The following is a 19,886-nucleotide window of genomic DNA, read 5'->3' on the forward strand; positions in this document are numbered from 1 at the left end:
GAGCAATCTCGAAGGGCAGAATGACCTACTCCTGCTCCAAAGTCCTATGTTCTTATAGTTGGGAAACACTATTTCAAATCTATAGAATGTCAAATACGGATAATTGGACTTTGTTCATAGGCCAAGGTGGGAAAAAACCTTCATACCAGCCTTTGTTTAGTCGCAGCCTTCAGAGGGTATGTATGTTCAAGCAGTTGTGCCTGTGTAGTAAGCTGAAACGTATAAAAACATCAGTTTGTGTGGCTTACACAATTTCAACTCTTGAAACGTGGCTCGCTGGGAGCCTCTAGTGGCAGAGGCACAGAAAGGCAGCGGCACAGGCCAGCTAGATCTTTCTAAACCTGTTACGTTCCACACCAGCTATATTTTTCTACCCTTGAAGTTGGCAAAGGGGCAACAGGAGATTTTGGATTTCTGCATGTGACAGGTCGTCTAATTTTAATCTCCCGGAAAGTCTCATAAAGTTATTATTTTTAAGACATTTTGTTGTCGTCGGAAGGGATTTCAATAAAAACCTCGGCACAGGGTTGTTCATTAGCAAGTTGTGTGTTTAAAATGGAAGCTCTCGCCATTGCCCAAAATACTAACTTAGTTTTCCTGGTGATCCTCAACAGCATCCCATCACCCATGTCGGTCGGGTGAGTTTCTCTGTAACAGCGGACTCTGTATCAATGCTGGCTGGAGATGTGACGGCGATTTTGACTGCGACGATCAGTCCGATGAGAGAAATTGCAGTGAGTTTTTTTTTTTCGCTTAAATCACCTTCTCCGAACACAAACGTTCTGGGAAGCAATTGACACGAGTGGCCAAAAGCGTTCTAATCGCTGGAAAATCAGAGGCAAGGCGTAAAAGTGCTGTGCTTTATTTCTGAACAGCTGCCTCCCAGTGCACTGCAGACCAGTTCCGCTGCAGGTCAGGCCGCTGTGTCCGGTTGTCGTGGCGATGTGACGGAGAGGACGATTGCTCCGATAACAGCGATGAAGAGGACTGTGAAAAAACAGGTGACGATGGGGATTATTCGATAGCAGCATTGCTGTAGCTTGAGTTTAAGGTCAGAAGCAGTAGTGACGGAAGAAAGCCCATGTCCCCTGCAGTGTCCCAATTGTCACAGACAGGGGTGGGGTGTTAATTTAAACAGCACTAACTGCTCTTCTCACCGCCCGTCCATAAACAGAAAGGTGTTTTGATTTGTTTCCCTCTTTATAAGCAGTGGCGTATTTCCCAACCCCTCGTTTTTTGCGTGATCCAATTTTCGATTAATAACCCCACAGCCAACTCGGGATAGGATAAACTCAGAGGGTTAGTTTATTACACACGTTCACGATGTGAAGGGAGGGTCGCACTGTCGCCTGCGCACTCAGACGGTAAAGAGAGGGATAGAGAAAAGGTTTTACAGTACAGCGACCACAGAGAAGTCTTAGTCCCTCACAGTGAATTAAAGCTCGAGGAACAGCACCTCATCTTCCAACTCAACCTTCTGGACTTAACATTGAGTTCAACAATTTTAGATCATATCTTCTGCCTCCTTTTTGTCTCATGTTTATTTTCACTGGTTTGTTTTCTTTTTCTCGTTCCCTTCTTTATTCCTTAATGTTGTATTCGAACATTTACTAAGCAGCCAATGACCACCTCATCTGGCTACATCTTTTGTTTCTTTACCATACCCATTACCACTGCCTTTGGCTTTTGTACCATGAAACCTTTAGGCATTTAGCCCCACCTGCTCTCCAGCCTATCACAGACTTTCCCTTTTATTCCCCCTCCCTCTCTCATTTGCTCAAAAAACCCATTACATTTCAATCTTATGTCTTTTCCACGGGGAGGGGGCATAAAATATGATGGGTGGCCAGCCCACCACCTTCCTGTCTGCTCCCGAACTGTCCCCCGTAATACGGGGGGGGGGTGGGGTGGGTGCCAAAATAATGAAGGGTTAATTGAAAGAGGGAGGGGGAATAAAAGGGAAAGTCTGTGATAGGCTGGAGAGCAGGTGGGGCTAAATGCCTAAAGGTTTCATGGTACAAAAGCCAAAGGCAGTGGTAATGGGTATGGTAAAGAAACAAAAGATGTGGCCAGATGAGGTGGTCATTGGCTGCTTAGTAAATGTTCGAATACAACATTAAGGAATAAAGAAGGGAACGAGAAAAAGAAAACAAACCAGTGAAAATAAACATGAGACAAAAAGGAGGCAGAAGATATGATCTAAAATTGTTGAACTCAATGTTAAGTCCAGAAGGTTGAGTTGGAAGATGAGGTGCTGTTCCTCGAGCCAGTTGACCCCAGCATTACACTGCCAACGCCATGGAATGGTTGGCATTGGCAGGCTGGCAGGAGTGGGCAGCCCGTTCCTTCAACAAAGTTTTTAAGGAAGGTGAGGAGGAAGGGAGTGGGGGTACCGGTGGAATTTTTTTTATCGTCAGTCGGTTTGAGTTGAGGGGAGTCGAGCTGTGCAGATGACCCCGACCCACCACCTCCACACGCCAACCCCCACCCCCACCCCCATGTGGGAAATCCATGCCGTTAACTCTGTTCCTTGCCACTGATGCTGACCTGCTGAGTGTTTGAAGCAGTTCCTGTTTTTATTTCAGATTTCCAAAATCTACAGTATTTTGCTTTTGAAGAAAGCTAATGACTCTTGTAAAATAATGGGCCAATTTAGGGTGCCTGGGCATGGCTGGTGAGACTTTCCGGCTCACTCAGTGTAATCATCTTTTGCATATTGTGATTTGAACAGCCAACACACCACTCTCAGGGCTGTGGATAATAAATTGTACAGAGATCAGACTTCAGTGATTCACACCCAGTAAGATGCACTGCAGGAACTCACCAAGGCTCCTCAAACATCACCTCCCAAATCCACGACCGCCACCATTTAGAAGGACAGAGATAGCAGGCACATAGGAACACCACTACCTGGAAGTTCCTCTCCAAGCCACTCACCATCCTGACTTGGAAATATATCGGCCGTTCCTTCCCTGTCGCTGGGTCAAAATCCTGGAACTCCCTCCCTAACAGCGCCGTGGGTGTACCTACACCACAGGGACTGCAGCGGCTCAAGAAGGCAGCTCAACACCACCTCCTCAAGGGTGGGATATGGCCATCACTAGCAAGGTTAGCATTTGTTAACCATCCCTAATTACTCTAGTTGTTATGGTCACCATTACTGAGACTAGCTTTATATTCCAGATTCATGAATTGAATTTAAACTCTGCCAGCTGCTGTGGTGGGGTTTGAACCTGTGTTCCCCAGTGCATCAGCCTGAGGCTCTGGATTCACTAGTCCGGTGATCTTACCACGACACCATCATCTCCCCATTCCAACCGTCTCCAAGGTTGGAAAGTGATGCCCTGTTGTTTTCTGATCTTCCGATTTGCATCGGCATTGCATAAAACTCCCTGTCAAAGTGTGAAATTGGAAAATCTGTCCCCAAGAGGTTAACTGTCCTTATCTTTGTGGCAGAGCTCCCACACTGTGCTCCAGATCAGTTCACATGTGGTACCGGGCATTGCATTGGTCAAAGGAAAGTCTGCAATGGTGCCAAGGATTGTCAAGATGGCAGTGATGAAATCCCACTCCAGAACTGCCGTAAGTTTGAACATAATCAAAAGATCAGTGTACAGCATAACAAAGTATTTATGAAACCTTTCAAATTACTTTTTGCATCGAGTCTGTGACTTATCTTCCAACAACTCTCTTTATCGTATGTGTTTATGGCGGAATTCTGTTGTCAACAAAATGCAGCTGAAAACCGGATCTGTTTTTACGAAGACAAGTATTTGGTTGGTGTTTCGTTTTCAAAGATTGCTTCTGTTTCCAGTTTGCCCCCCGCTCCCCCCACCACACACACACACACACACACACACACACACACACACACACACACACACACACACTGATCAGGAAGATGGGGCCAAGAGATCTGTTCCTCGGACTCTGCCATTTTTGATCAGCTGCCAGGAGATTCTGGGACCAGGGCAGCTAAGCCAAGGCTGAGATTTCTAACTTCTTGGGAAGCACCTTCGCTCACGTCACGTTAGACTCAGGGCAGTTGCAAGAGCAGCGGCTGGGAGGGGTCGGTGGGGGTGAGTGGCTGGGAGGGGTCAGGGGTGAGTAGCTGGGAGGGGTCGGTGGGGGTGAGTGGCTGGGAGGGGTCAGGGGTGAGTAGCTGGGAGGGGTCGGTGGGGGGGGAGTAGCTGGGAGGGGTCGGGAGGGAGTGACTGGGAGGGGTCGGTGGGGGTGAGTAGCTGGGAGGGGTCGGGGGGGAGTGACTGGGAGGGGTCGGTGGGGGGTAGTAGCTGGGAGGGGTCGGTGGGGAGTGCCTGGGAGGGGTCAGGGGGAGTGGCTGGGAGGGGTCGGTGGGGGGTAGTAGCTGGGAGGGGTCAGGGGGCAGTTGAGAGGGATCGGAGGGGGGGCAGTGGGAGGGGTCATGGGGGGTTGGTTGGGAGGGATTGTGGTCGGGTGGGTGGTTGGGAGGAGTCGGCGGGGAGGAGTTGTGGGGGAGTTGGGAGGTTGGGAAGGGTCGTGGGGGTTGGTTGGGAGGGGCTGGTGGGAGTTGCGGTTGGGAGGAGTCGGTGGGGGGTGATTGGGAGGGGTCTTGGGGGGGCAGTGGTTGTGAGGGGTCGGTGGGGGGTGGTTGGGAGGAGTCATGGGCGGGGTTGGGAGGGATCCCTCCTGATGGGGCACTCTGTGGTCCGTGCTGGGTCCCCACCAGCCCCCTTCCCCCTTTCGCAAGAAGTCGGGCGGCCGACAGTCCCAGAATTGCCAGGCGGCTGCTGGGGTTGGTATCCATATCCTGGTGGCTGTTGAAATCCAGGAGATTTAAAAACGATATCTTAAGCAAATAAATTAATATAATGCACGTAATTTGTGCAGACGCTCATCATTCATCGCAATGTGGTGACCAAAAGCATAAAGCGGCACTGACATGCACGCAGACTTCACTCCTGAATATTGCTGTCTGTTTTTACCAGTTGAGCAACTCCAGGTGGCATAAGGAGTGAGCACTACTAACAGGAAAATTACATAAGCCTATTACTAACAAGATGTAGGCGGATTTAGTCCAAGCTTGTTTCTAAAAAAATTGAGCATTGTTGAGAATTTCTATAGAAACCTATACGGTATGAAATGGGCTCTTGCAGTCCGTGTGATTGAGGCCTCGCTGAGTTTTCCTCTCTCGCGTCCCCTTAGAACCCACTTGCGCCATGCCAAGGGACTTTCCGAGATGTCACTTCCACATCTCTCGGAATATGTCCAGCCACCGTTGGCAGTCCGAGCGACAAGGACGTCCTTCACTGCATGGCAGAAACCCCCTGTCGTTGTGATCGACTCCTCACCTCCCCCTCGCCAGGGTCCCCCAGTGGTGCTGCTGGGGACTCAGGAGCTGCCAGCCTCTGATTGGCCAGTGGCTCATGAAGGAAGGCCACCCTACCACAGAGTAGCAGAAGCCACAAACGCCGAGGTGATTGATTGGTTGAACATCGTAAAATCCGGCTGTGGCTTCCCTGGCGGGCCGAGGTGTGCTCGCTCCCAACGTTCCGGCTGGTGGGGCATCAGCCCATGTAAAATCCTGGTCCGTGTGTCACCACGCAGGGGGCCATGTGAATGAAGCCTACCTAAATGATTTCCAGGCTCAAAGATTATCCCAGTGCAGTCACGATGCGTAAGAGCTAATTCTGAGATTTAAAAGCAGGTGAACGGTCTGAAGAGGAGAGCTGCAATGTGAACAATGGTGGATGTGCGCACAAGTGTCAGCAGGTTCGAGGCCTTGTACAATGCACCTGCCACACAGGCTATCGATTAATGGAGAGCGGGAAATTGTGCCAAGGTAGGACCCCAAAATTGCAACTTTTTTCTTTAAGGGTCTGCTGAATTCCCTCAGCGGCTGGCTATAGAAGATCATTGAACAGGCCTCTGTTGAACAATAAGAGTGAGCAAAGAGAGGGGGTTTGAGGAAAATATGTTTTCACCCAGAGGGTGTATGGAATCTGGAACACGCTGCCTGAGGGGGGGTGGTGGTAGAGGCAGGAACCCTCACAACATTTAAGAAGTATTTAGATGAGCACTTGAAACGCTGTAGCATACAGGGCTATGGGCCAAGTGCTGGAAAATGGGATTAGAATAGATAGGGGCTTGATGGCTGGCACGGACACGATCGGCCAAAGGGCCTATTTCTGTGGTGTATAACTCTCTGACTCTATGACTATGAAAACTGAATTAGACCGTAAGACATAGGTGCGGAAATTAGGCCATTCGGCCCATCGAGTCTGCTCCGCCATTCAATCATGGCTGATAAGTTTCTCAACCCCATTCTCCCGCCTTCTCCCCGTAACCTTTGATCCCCTTACCAATCAAGGACCTATCTATCTCAGTCTTAAATACACTCAATGACCTGGTCTCCACAGCCTTCTGTGGCAATGAATTCCATAGATTCACCACTCTCTGGCTAAAGAAGTTTCTCCTCATCTCTGTTCTAAAAGGTCTTCCCTTTACTCTGAGGCTGTGCCCTCAGGTCCTAGTCTCTCCTACTAATGGAAACATCTTCCCCATGGCCACTCTATCCAGTCCTTTCAGTATTCTGTAAGTTTCAATCAGATCTCCCCTCATCCTTCTAAACTCCATCGAGTATAGACCCAGAGTCCTCAAACGTGCCTCATATGTTAAGCCTTTCATTCCTGGGATCATTCTCATGAACCTCCTCTGGACCCTCTCCAGAGCCAGCACATCCTTCCTGAGATACGGGGCCCAAAATTGCTCACAATGTTCTAAATGTGGTCTGACCAGAGCCTTATAAAGCCTCAGCAGCATATCCCTGTTTTGATATTCTAGTCCTCTCGAAATAAATGCCAACACTGCATTTGCCTTCCTAACTACCGACTCAACCAGCAAGTTAACCTTAAGAGAAGCCTTAAGTTGAATTGCCCATCATTAACTAGGTTGAGCTGGTGTTGGGAACACGAGAGGAGATGCTGGCCATCCTGACACAAGGGGTACTCGATCACGGCAGCTCCAGCTGATTACTGACAAACTTTTCATCCAACATTTACTTGTAAGATTAATTTCCTCTGGTTAAAGTTCAAGCAGCAGTCTTTTGATTCATGGAATGTTCGTTGACGTGCATTCAAAAAATGGCATTGCTTCATAAGGGGTTAACCAGTTTATCGAGCAAATGTTCAGCTTTTGTGTCAGATTGTCAGCGTTCCATTAGTCAAAAGAAGTCGTCAACTCCAATAAGCAGTAAAAAGAAAAAACAGCGTTAACCATTCAGAGCAGCTGGATCTGTACAACTGGAGACTGTATGAACAATAATATCTGTGAAAATCTCCCCCCAGCTGGTTGTTGCAGTTACAGATTTCCAGAAAAAGGAGGTATCAGCTTGAAAAGCAGAATTGTCATAGGCTCCGAAACACCGGAAAAGTATGCAAAATGGAGGGTCAGAAGTCAAATCCTTCGTTTGGGCGGAGGGGGATGGTACGGTTGTTCTGACGTTGAGAAGATACATCTCAAATCTGTACTTGCGTTCCCCTCCAGTCATTTCTATATTCACCACTTTTTTGCACTTGTGGAGTTTTCTACTATAATTAAAGTGATCAAATGGTTGGTATATCTGCAACTTGAGTTGTGACCTCTTAATATCCCGCTTCGCTTTCAGTGCAATCTCTTGTCTTCACCTGTCATAAAGCATCAGCTCAGGACTCTTTTTCAGTTGTCAGCTTCTCCAGGAATGTGTCAACTTTAATGAAGGTGCTGATTAGCTTTTGTTGGTTTCCTAGGTTGTTTGTCCATAGCAAACGTTGGAAAATGGGATTAGCATAGATAGGAGCTTGATGGCTGGCACAGACACAATGGGCCGAAGGGCCTGTTTTTGTGCCGTATAGCTCTATGACTCTTTGTTCTAGAGACGCCGGTACTTACTTGATTTCTTTTCCCCCCAGTCGGGGTTGGTCAGTGATGCTATAAGATCCGACTGACTTCAATTCACCACCTGCTGGCTGTAATAATCCTAGATGAAATGGAATTGTGCAATCTCAAGCCAGTGCCAATTGGTTTGGTCCCACAACATAAGACTGCCCGAACTTGGCACTGTCGGCATCTGGTTTCACCCACAGTTCGGGCTGGCTTGAATACTATTTGGGAAAAAGAATCAATGTGGTGCAGTTGGATGCTGTTTTGGGATTGTGGCAGAGTCCGTTTTTTGGACAGAGTAGAGAGGGAGTTTAGCTCGGGATGGAGCATTGCCATTATGGAGTACAGAGTGCTCACTGGCTGAAATGGCCAATGACGTGAATTTCTTGCTAACATTTCTTGACCTGAACACTGAGGCATACAGGATATTACTGTGCTGTGCTCCGACCATTCAGCCTTCTCATTACCATTCTGAAAGCTGATAAAATGGACCTTATCGGAACATCATCTACTCTGAGCCCCTATGAGTTTATTTGAACAGGAGTTCGGCCAGAGTTGTGCTTTCCTGTTAACAACAACCGTTTAATTGTTTTGAGCTGACAAACCCAGTTCCGCATTAGTATTTATATTTATTTCTAACGCTTACCAGGAAGGTTTTGAAGCTATAGATGCTTGGGCTAGTTTTTAATCTTTTCCAGTTTGTTATCCTTCCATCCCACCCATATTCCTGTTTATTTGGAAAATGAGAAGGAACTCTGCTGGACCAAGTGCACCTGTATTTGCCCCACTGACCAGTCTTTTTATTGATATTCTTGTGTGAGGTCAAATAAACCACGTACATAAGATATTATTTCAGTGGCTTCGGAGCTGATGTTCACTGGAGAACATCTCCTAAGCTTTCTCGCCAGGAGATGGAAGTGGGAGGGAACATTCATACGATTTGGGAACAGGAGTAGTCCATTCGGCCCCTCAAGCCTGCTCCGCCATTCCAACAAGATCGTGGCTGATCTAATTTTAGCCTCAACTCCACCTTCCCCCCACCCCCCCCTCCCCCCCCCCCCCCCACCCCGGATACCCTCTGGCTCCTTTGTTAGTCAAAAATCTCTCTGCCTACGCCTAAAAAATATTCAACGGCCCAGCCTCCACAGCTCCCTCGGGAAGAAAGTTCCAATGACTCATGACCCTCTGAGAGAAAAAGATGTCTCTTCACCTCCGCCTTAAACGGGAGAGCCCTTTGGCGGGATTTTCCGCACCCATCTGCCGCCAGGAACTTGCGGTCCCGCCGCAAGTCAGTGGGCTTCTGGCTGGGGTACAGCAAGGTCCCACCCCCACGATGGGGCCGGAAAATCCCGGCCCTGATTTTTAAACTGTGTCAGTCGACATCAGGAGTATTATGTGTAAATGTCACAGAGCGTACACTGACAGCCTTGTGGTAAACTTGTGCTGATTTCTGCAGATATTGATGAGTGTGCTAAGGATGGATACTGCAGTCAAGGCTGTACCAACCTAGAGGGAGGATTCCAGTGCTGGTGTGTACAGGGTTATGAGCTGCGGCCTGATAAGCGAGGCTGCAAAGCACTTGGTGAGTGTCCTTTCTAAATTATTTCTTATGGAATTGCTTCAAAAGTTATAAGATCGTAAGACATAGGAGCAGAAATTAGGCCATTCGGCCCATCGAGTCTGCTCCGCCATTCAATCACGGCTGATAAGTTTCTCAACCCCATTTTCCCGCCTTCTCCCCGTAACCTTTGATCCCCTTACCAACGAAGAACCTATCTATCTCGGTCTTAAATACACTCAATGACCTGGCCTCTGCAGCCTTCTGTGGCAATGAATTCCATAGATTCACCACACTCTGGCTAAAGAAGTTTCTCCTCATCTCTGTTCTAAAAGGTCTTCCCTTTACTCTGAGGCTGTGCCCTCAGGTCCTAGTCTCTCCTACTAATGGAAACATCTTCCCCACGTCCATGCTATAAGTCGCAATATGTAACCGTGGAGAAGCAAATCTTTTATATCTCTCATTCTCTGAATTTTAGCTGGGCACCCTGTGATCATGCTCCTCCCCCATGTCAATTGCTTTCTTTGGGACAGTTTGCCAAGGTGACGTTGTTATTTAAGTGCAAGTGTTTTTTAATTATTCTTTCCTGGGATGTGGGTGTCGCTGGGAAGGCTGACGTTTGTTGCCCATCCCTAATTGCCTTTGAACTGAGTGGCTGGCTAGGCCATTTCAGAAGGCAGCTAAGAGTCAATCACATTGCTGTGGGTCTGGAGTCACACATAGGCCAGGCCTGGCCAAGGTGGCAGATTTCCTTTTTGAAAGGACATAAGTGACCCAGATGGGTTTTAATGACAATTGATGATAGTTTCAGGGCCACTAGCTTCCAATTCAAGCTCTTTAAAAATCTGTGAATTAACTTTAAGTTTCACCAGCTGCCTTGGCGGGATTTGAACCCATGTCCCCAGAACGTTAGCCTGAGTCACTGGATTACCAGTCTACTGAAATTATCACTAGTTGTAGTTATTCCCATCTACCTAGGTGCAAAGATGGATTGATTCAAACTGCTGTGTTCAATTTCACATTTGTGAAACATCACAATAGTGACATTGAAACAGTGACATTTGTAGCCTAGTTTTTCCTTTTATTTGTTCATGGGATGTGGGTGTCACCAGCTAGGCCAGCATTTATTGCCCATCCCTAATTGCCCTTGTTCAGAGGGCATTTAAGAGTCAATCATATTTCTATAGGTCTGGCATCACACGTAGGCCAGACCAGGCAAGGACAACAGATTTCCTTCACTAAAGGACATTAGCAAACCAGATGGGTTTTTACAATAACCAACAATGGTTTCATGGTCATCATTAGACTTATAATTCCAGGTTTCTTATTGAATTCAAATTTCACCATCTGCCATGATGGGGTTTGGAACAGAGCACTACCCTGGGTCTTTGGATTATAAGTCCAGTGACAATGCCCCTCTGCCACCTCCCCCACCCCCGGTAGTGCTATGTGTTCTGCCATAATGTGACAGGATTCATTACATAGGGCAGGACTTTCCAGCCCCACCCACCGCCGGGGTTGGGGGTCGTCAGTGGACTTTTGGCTGGGCTGCTGAACCTCCCTCGGTGGGTCCCACCACAACAGGGCCAACCATAGAATCTATAGCAGAGAAAGTAGGCCACTTGTCTAACTGGTCTAAGCCAGCATTAACACACCTTACAAGTCCCTATCTACTCTAGCTACCTTTTTGTAACATGTCCTCTCCCTCTGTATCTCTCTAACTCATTCTCTCTCATGTGTGCATCAAGCCTCACCTTAAAGGCATTAAAATGCTATCTGCTTCAACCACTTCCACGTGGCACATTCTCCGCCCTCTCTGAATAAAGAAGCTGCCCCTAAATTCTTTAGTGGGTTTGTGGTGGTAAATCTCAGGGGGCACTTGAAATCCTGTTGACTGAAATATGTCTGTTGACGTTGTGAAATTTTTATTGTCTTAAGGACCAGAACCGGTGCTGCTCTTTGCAAATCGCATTGATATTCGTCAGGTCCTGCCTCGGCGGTCAGAGTACACGCTGCTGCTCAACAATCTGGAGAATGCCATCGCTCTGGACTTCCACCACAGCAAGGAGCTGGTGTTCTGGTCAGATGTGACCTTAGACCGCATTATGAAAGCAAATCTGAATGGAAGTAACGTGGAGGAAGTGGTGTCAACAGGTCTTGAGAGTCCAGGTACAGATCGGATAAACATTTGAAGCTATCCTCGCTTAAAGTATCCGAGTGATTGGAAAGATTTTCTGCGCGGTGATATAAAGCAGTAGGTCAGAAATGAGCCACCGCAGTTAGACTTGTGAGCATTCACTATTCACATTTTGCACATAGCGCCCAGATTCAGAATGCCCATTTTGCAAGCTACACATAATCTTTCCCACATGTGGCCATAGGCATTGATGATGATGTGAATGATGTGCCAGGGCACTACAGCATGCCAACAGGCAGTGAGATGGCTGGATTCTTTACCCAGTGCTGACTGTTTTTCTCATGGGTGTGAGCAGCCTGTGTGCACACAGCAATGACCTTGGATCGCCAGACCTTATCTGCAGACAGTGAGAGTCTTTTTATAGCAAGTCAAAAAGTAAACAGCAGCAAACTGCTCTTCCCTTGAGGCCAATTTGGTCACTGACCCTTGATGTCTTCAGACATTCGAACAGAGGATTCCCATCTTTTAGTTACTGAGCTCCCTTCTTTGGAGATTCACAGTCTTAAAAAAGTGGTGGGAGGGGTGCAGGGGGAATTAGTTTTTGCCAATAGAGCAAAACAGCCAGTAATGAAGTGGTGGGGCCATTTGACACAGCAGACAATATCCTTTTCCATTGAAGTCAAATAAATGCAGTCGCTTGGCGATACAGAACTTGAATATTTCTGAAAAGAGGACATGTCCCCACCACCCCCCCCACCCCCCCAACCCTGCCGTTGCTGTTTCCATGGCAACGCCTTGGCCAACCGGAGTCGACTTGCCAACCGTTCAGCACTCTCTTCTCCTGTAAGTTGTTGTGATTGTTTGAAATTTGGGCAAGAACTTCCGTAAAATGAGGCGGAATGACATCGGGCGGAACTCCCAACGTCACCCCACATCATTTGCATTTTCAGGTCGGCGGGGGTGCAGCCAACCTGTCAAAGACCTATTCAGGCCATCCAAAAAGCAATTAAACCAATCAGTGGACCTGCCCGTCCAACCTTAAGGTTGGCGGGAAGGTTGGAAGCGCTGGCGGCCACCTGAAAAAGCACAAAACCTCGTCCACAGGCGGGACGAGGCTTCATGACTGAATTAAAAAAATTAAGATTCATTTTTACTTAAAGTTATGTCCATGGCCCAACTCATATGACATTGCCACATGAGGGGACATGGCTGGTAAATGAAATTTTCACTCTGGGAGCCAATCTCCCTGAGGCGATACTTAGTCTCAGGGAAATCGGAGCGCTCCTATGTGCGCGTGTGCGAAGGAGCTCACTTCCGCATTAGCCATTCCCTCCCCCCCCACCCCCCACCCCCCACACAGGGACCTCCGTGCGGACGTCACACTGGGTGGGCCTTAATTGGCCCGCCCATGAAAAATGGCGGCGTGCCCTCGAATGGGGGCGCCAATCGGAGGGCTGCCTGCCCATGCCCACTCCCGCACTCTCCCCACCCCCAAAGGGGGGTCAGAAATGTTGCCCTTGGTATTCTTGTGTTTGTCCTGGTGAGTGAAAGCTGAAAATCTTCAGCCACGTGCCTCTCCCTACAGCAATATTCAAATAAATGCCAAACTGTCCAAGAAGGCAGTGGTGCACATGTGCTCAAGAGTTGGCACTATTAGTGAGCCACCTCCATGTTGGTAAAATCCCCAGTAACAGTTTATTGGGCCCATACCTGAAACTAGGCCAGTGCATTTCTTTGTGCCAAAAAGGAGACTAACCCCCTTTCGAAAAACCTCCTTCTTAAAATGAGGCTCCCTTGATTGCTGTTGCTATCAGTTCTATCAATGTCCACGTGCAGCCTAACCAGTGGCCTTTAAGAGGTTGCTACTGGCGACACTCTCAAAACAAATTCTGTTTTTTAAAAGAATGATCACCTGGATGTACCTGTTACCAGCTCCCTCCCTTGCTTTCACTGGCTCCCGATCTCCTCCCACTCCCCAAAGCCCCCCTCCCCAAACTAGTGGTAGGACATATCTAAGGGTAACTGCCAGGCCCCAACTCATCCTGTTGGATCTAGTGGCCCACCTCTGAATTTCCAATTGGTGTTTGCAGCTCACTGCCAGTGGGCTAATGAGGTACAAGGCCCAAATTTAGCTGAGCCTTGGGCCTTTAGCTTCTGTTCCAGGTCCTTGCTCACCGCCTACTTCAGACGCACAAACAGGCCAAAATCAAATTAACACCTCATTACCCTGAAGCAATTTATTTTTTTAGAAAGTCTCCTGTACTTTTTCTCCTGCATCAAAAAAAGAAATTGAGCTAATTGAGTCTGTCAGATATGTCAGTCAAATAGCCCAGTAAAACCTAAAGTGCCGGTGAAATGATGCTAAAGAGGTATTTTGGAGGTAATCAAAGAAATTCAGCGCTCCTCCTTCAGTTCATAGCTTCTTGCTAAAACTTTACCGTGGGATAGTCGTCAGCACTCTTCAATTATCTTCATCTGTTATTTTTGATGAAAGAGCTGCCTTTTGAAAAAAAAATTCTTGTGGTTTATCTTTGGTCTCCAAATGGCATTTTAGTTGGCTTGCTGTCCTGAGCATGAACTGCAGCAGAAACACTCTGCGGCTGATGAGCTTTTTCAGAGCCAGCAAATGTGAATCCCAAATTCAAGTAGGGAGGATTGTATTTCTCATTCTCCTGTCACTCGGCTCCACTCCTTCCTTCCGATGTCTTCAGCTCTTGTTGAAAATCAGATGGCGCATTATATAATAGTCAGTTATATAGCTCAATGGGAGCCAGGGTGTTCAGAGCACTTGGAAACAGCAAATCCAGTGCACTTGTTAATTCGGACAGTGGTCGCCTGAACTGGTAGCAAGCTATAGTGTTATGAAAAGATGCTGATTACCTGGTGGGTGCTGCCCGCTGGAAGGCCTCAGCACAGGCTGTCTGATTTTCCACTGCATTTTAAAAGTGGAAGTTGGGCCAATAAGAGCTTTTTCTGGTGCATAGCAACCAATTATTGCGCAGCAGACACATCTCTGATTGGACCTGCTTCTGCTTCTAGAAATCAACCAGCATTCCACACTGTGCTGGGATCATTTTGTGCAATTTGCCGTATGTCACTGAATGACAACTGAAGTTTGCTCAGTTTAGACATGAAGGCTTCTGGACACATGAGGATACATCGCTTCCTTGGCCAGCCTGTCCTTCTGCCTCCTCACAACCCTCCCACCCCACCCCCAGCTCTAGTTTTGGAATCCCTGCACTAGACTAAAGATAGTCAAATGGAAGGACCGGATATGCAATGTGATATTACGATCCAAGCCGGCTGGTGAAGCTGAAACCAAGATACAGCGCTTTTCTTTGTTGAGAGAGTTTCTTGACTTGTTCGGTCTCTCAGGCTAATAATGTCCACGTGCAGCCTAACCAGTGGCCTTTAAGAGGTTGCTATTGGTGACACTCTCAAAACAAATTCTGTTTTTTAAAAGAATGATCACCTGGATGTACCCGTTAGCAGCTCCCTCCCTCGCTTTTACTGGCTCAGGATCTCCTCCCACTCCCCAAATCCCTCCTCCCCAACCTAGTCATAGGACATATCTAAGGGTCACTGCCAGGAAGACTGCTAGCCCAAATTCATCCGGTTGGATCTAGTGGCCCACCTCTGAATTTCCAATTGGTGTTTGCAGGTCACTGCCAGTGGGCTATTGAGGTACAAGGCCCAAATTTAGATGATCCTTGGGCCTCTAGCTTCTGTTCCAGGCCCTTGCTCACCGCCTACTTTAGAAACGCAAACAGGCCAAAATCAAATTAACACCACATTGTCCTGAAGCCATTTGGAGACCAAAGATAAACCACAAGAATTTTTTTTCAAAAGACAGCTCTTTCATCAAAAATAACGGATGAAGATAATTGAAGAGTGCTGATGACTATCCCACGGTGAAGTTTTAGCAAGAAGCTATGAACTGAAGGAGGAGCGCTGAATTTCTTTGATTACCTCCAAATTACCACTTCAGCATCATTTCACCGGCACTTTAGGTTTTACTGGGCTATTTGACTGACATATCCCACCCAACCCAGTGTCCCAGCTATCCCCTATTTATATGTGCTCAAAGACAGTTATACCCATCACCTTAAACCTAACAATGTAATTGACATTTACCAAACCTTAACAATGTAACTGACATGACATCAACATTATGAACTTCTGCATCGCTCCCCTCTCTAAACAGGCACTCGTAGTGGCTGCAAAACCAGCTAAACTGCATACAACAACCACTTATATAGCATTTGATTAATACTCCGCCTTGTGCTCCCCATACACATCCAATACCAACGCATCTGATTTTTACCCTTCTCTTTCCTTTTACGTGTTCAGAAATATGTATTGCCCATAGATACATGCGTTTGTAAAAGTACCATGGATTTATTTTCCCTCAGGGGTCCAAAACATTTGATGTGGTAGAAACTTGATTAAAATCAGTTGAAATCTTTGGCTTACAGGGGCCAGGAGGAAGGGTGTTGTTGCTTGATTAAAACAGGTCATTTTCTAATTTCTAAACATGCCTGCAGACTTTAAACTTTATTTTTATGTTGTTGATATTTCTGACTAACCCAGTAAAAACATTTGTAGATAATTTTGAAACTGTATTGTTCCTAATCTCTATCTATCCAGTATTTTTGGAGATTAAAATGTTTATTTTTAGTGGTGTCTGGCAAGGAAATGACAGCAAGCTAATTATAAAATGGTTGAAGCAGCATAGAGGAAGGAAGGTTTTATATTCTGTCAATTATTTTCTCTTGGTCTTTAAGGCAGCATAAGTCACTCGGATGTTAGTTGGGGGAATGCTTCTGCTATATCTCATGCATATGCTCGTTGCTACAAAGAGTTTCGAGGACTGCTCTGTGATTCTTGAGCCACGTAAATAGGAAGATGTTAACAGCTGTGTAACCTGTCCAAAAACTTAATCCCTGTCAGGTGGGCTGGCCATTGACTGGATCCACAACAAGTTGTATTGGACGGATTCCGGGACATCGCGTATTGAGGTCTCGAACCTTGATGGAACACAGAGAAAAGTACTTCTGTGGCAAAACCTAGAGAAGCCCCGAGCCATTGCACTCCATCCAATGGAGGGGTAAGGCAGATCATAGACACTGAAATGGATTCACACACACAGGACCAGTCACCCGTAGCATTAACAGCAGATGCGACCCGTTTCAACTCGCGAGTAATATATTTCGAGTTAAATTCTATTTGCTTTTCAACATCACTGCATTTAGCCACAGATTCTAACCTCACAATCAACTATAATTTGTAGTAATTTTTGATGATTCAAAATTATTTTTTCTGTTACATACCGCCATCCCAAAGGTCATTTTGACATGGTACACCCTGCCACTGGGGGCTAACCAAAGACTTTCCTTCATACACAGTAAATTAAACTCATTCTTTGATGTTATATTAGTTATGGTGTCTCAAAGCCCGAGGCAAACCCACAAACATATCTGAGTGCTGGGACATTGCTTATCCTCATATAATGAATGTGCTTGGCTTGGAATGGATTCTTAACTGGTCTCTTTTTAGTTTTAATTCTTTTCTCCCAACTTGGCTGGTTTTGATTTTTGCCATCCCACTGTTGCAGTTTCAGCTGTTCTTTTTTATTGACTATATAATGTGGTCTTTCTGTTTTTTAAGTAGTGTCTGCAGTCCTGACATTGTGGCTTTTTATTTTTCTCTCTGGCGCTGGTTTTGTTACCAGCCTGCATCACTTTGTGGTCATTATTCTGATTAATTCCATTCTGGTTCTCATTAATTCCAGTTCCGTTATAGATTCAGTGCACCACGCGTTCGCACCCATCGGTCCATCCATCTTCAAGGATGTCACACTTTGAGGGGCTGGGTAACAGTTGTCACAAGCACAGTTTTCCACTGATATTGGACAAAATACTGATCAAGTTGTTGAAATAATGCTGTGGGATATGAGTGCACCCGTCCGAAATATCTCTCTGCTATCTTAGCTCATTATCATTTAAAATAAATGTGTTACTGCATCTGCTGTAAGGCATCTGCTAAAATGGCAGAGAGCAATTTCAGATGAATTTGCTAAGCATTTGTAAGCTAATGTCCTCCAGTGTGATTTCAAAACTAGTACAATCGTTTATATTTATAAGTCCAAGTTCAGGGTCAAGCTAAGAACTGAACCATGATCTTATTGAATGCTGGAGCAGGGTCAAAGGGCTAAATGGTCCACTCCAGCTCCTATTCTTTTTTCACTCTTTGGTGGGGTGTGGTGTCTCTGGCAAGGACCACAACCAGCATTGTGATTGCTTTCAGCTAAACAGGAGCACTTCAATCACTGAAGGAGCTGAAAGTGATCTTCAGCTGTACAAAGCACAAGGGCCGGAATTTTACAGACCTGGCGGGGATGGGGCTGAAAGATGCAGCGGGCCGTTCTAAACTCCATTGACTACGTTGGGACTGTAAAATCCCGCTGGCTTAAAATTCAGCCACAGAACTGTTTTGTTTAATTTTGCTGCTAAAATATGCTTGTGGCTAGACTGTAAGATTTTTAATTTGTTTCCTTCAAAACTTAAATAATGAAGTGAGGCTAGGGGAAAAGGTGGTGTAGTGGTAACTTCACTGAATTAGTAATCTAGATGCTAATATTCTGGGGGCAAGGGTTCAAATCCCACCAAGGCTACTGGTGAGATTTTAAGTTAGTTTCAGTAATAGTGAGCGTTCAACTCTTATAAAGACCCATCTGGTTCACTGATGTCCTTTAGGAATGGGAATCTACCTATCTTGCTTGGTCTGGCCTACATGTGACTCCAGACCCACGGCAATGTGGTTGACTTTTAACTGCCTAGCAAGCACTCAGTTCAAGGGTCAATAGGAATGGGCAACAAATGCTGATTGTGGCCCTTGCCAGAGACACCACACCCCACCAAAGAGTGAAAAAAGAATAGGAGCTGGAGTGGACCGTTTAGCCCTTCGACCCTGCTCCGTTATTCAATAAGATCATGGTTCAGTTCTTAGCTTGACCCTACCTGATCGTATAATACCCATTTCTCTGACTTCCCTCAGCACCCAAAAATCTGGTCGACCTCTGACTTGGATGTAGTCAAGGACTGAGCATCCACAGCTCCCTGGGGTAGAGAATTCCAAGATCCAAAACCCTGAGTGAAGATGTTTCTCCTCATCTCAGTTTGAAATGGCCAACTCCTCAGTCTACGACTGTCATTTTGCTTGATTAGAAAGGTTCCAGATCTGCTTCCCTAGTTGTGTAAAATGAGCTGAGGCTGGTCCCTCTTGAAATGAATGAAGACCTGCATGACCTGCAAAGCATGCTACATATTCTGGAGTGTGCTGTGCATGCCCTTGCAGTATTTACAGCTACACATTATATTTTATAGTGATATTATGGAATGAATTCTCCAAAGGAGGGTCCATTAATCATTCCCATTGCTTTTTTTGATTTGAGAAACATGAGCCTTTTTAAGACACAAAGTTTTCAAAACAAGAACTGTAATGTTTTCTTATGCATTTAATTAAATTTCCAAGCTGAATTTCACACTATATTTAGCAAATTGTTTATTATTATATTTGGCTTTGTCACTTTCACATTAAGAGCTGCAAAGTGCAATAAATCACTTCTTGAATGTTACACTTGTAAGTTGCAATGTGTTATGCCAACGTGTTGAAACTAAGGTGAGAACATTCTCTTTGTCAATCAGACTTGGTAACAATGCTGCGCTGAAGAAGTCAGAAACAGTAACTTCCTGTGATTTGAATATTTGGTATTGTAAATTTTGTTAAAGTGCAGAATGACTATCAATGGCTTGCTCTCAAATGGTGATCTCACCAATTAAATATCAGATGATCATTTTAGACTGTCATTATAACCTTTCACCTCGTTATTTTTTGTGTTATTTTTTCGGCTCTACGCCTCCTCCCCCACCACCTCCACAATCATCGCAAAATTGAAACCTTTGATTGAGTAGTACAATGCTTGTAGAAATTGATGACTAAATGGTGTTATTCTTTTGGAGAGATTGCAATCCCTGATTTTAACTTAATATCCAATTTGCGGCTCCATCGAGGTCAGTCAGATGGATAAACAGAAGTGTTGTAAGTCACGCATTGAACCCAAACGTGTCCCATTCTCGCTGAGTGCATTTGGTTAAAATCAGGACTTGACTTGTTTCAAAAGTGCTCAACGACTGTTAATTATCCACCTCAGTTAATTCAGTTCTGTTTGGTTTTTGTCGATTTAATTATCACAGAGTTAGGCTAGTTCTGTTCCTGAGTAAAAGTTGTTTT

At 46.0% G+C, this 19,886-nt stretch overlaps 1 protein-coding gene across 3 annotated transcripts in view; it reads left to right on the forward strand.

Moving 5' to 3' along the window:
• Positions 1-19,886, forward strand: part of lrp4 (low density lipoprotein receptor-related protein 4) — a 422,664-nt gene that overhangs the window by 311,141 nt on the left and 91,637 nt on the right. For all 3 annotated transcript variants that reach the window (XM_041197751.1, XM_041197752.1, XM_041197754.1), the window contains exons 7-13: positions 615-734; positions 876-1,001; positions 3,457-3,582; positions 5,687-5,821; positions 9,356-9,481; positions 11,396-11,626; positions 16,545-16,701. In XM_041197751.1, coding sequence (XP_041053685.1) covers positions 615-734; positions 876-1,001; positions 3,457-3,582; positions 5,687-5,821; positions 9,356-9,481; positions 11,396-11,626; positions 16,545-16,701 — 1,021 coding nt within the window. The remainder of the gene's footprint in view (positions 1-614; positions 735-875; positions 1,002-3,456; positions 3,583-5,686; positions 5,822-9,355; positions 9,482-11,395; positions 11,627-16,544; positions 16,702-19,886) is intronic.

The sequence above is a fragment of the Carcharodon carcharias genome, chromosome 10 (assembly GCF_017639515.1).
Source record: "Carcharodon carcharias isolate sCarCar2 chromosome 10, sCarCar2.pri, whole genome shotgun sequence".
NCBI lineage: Eukaryota > Metazoa > Chordata > Chondrichthyes > Lamniformes > Lamnidae > Carcharodon > Carcharodon carcharias.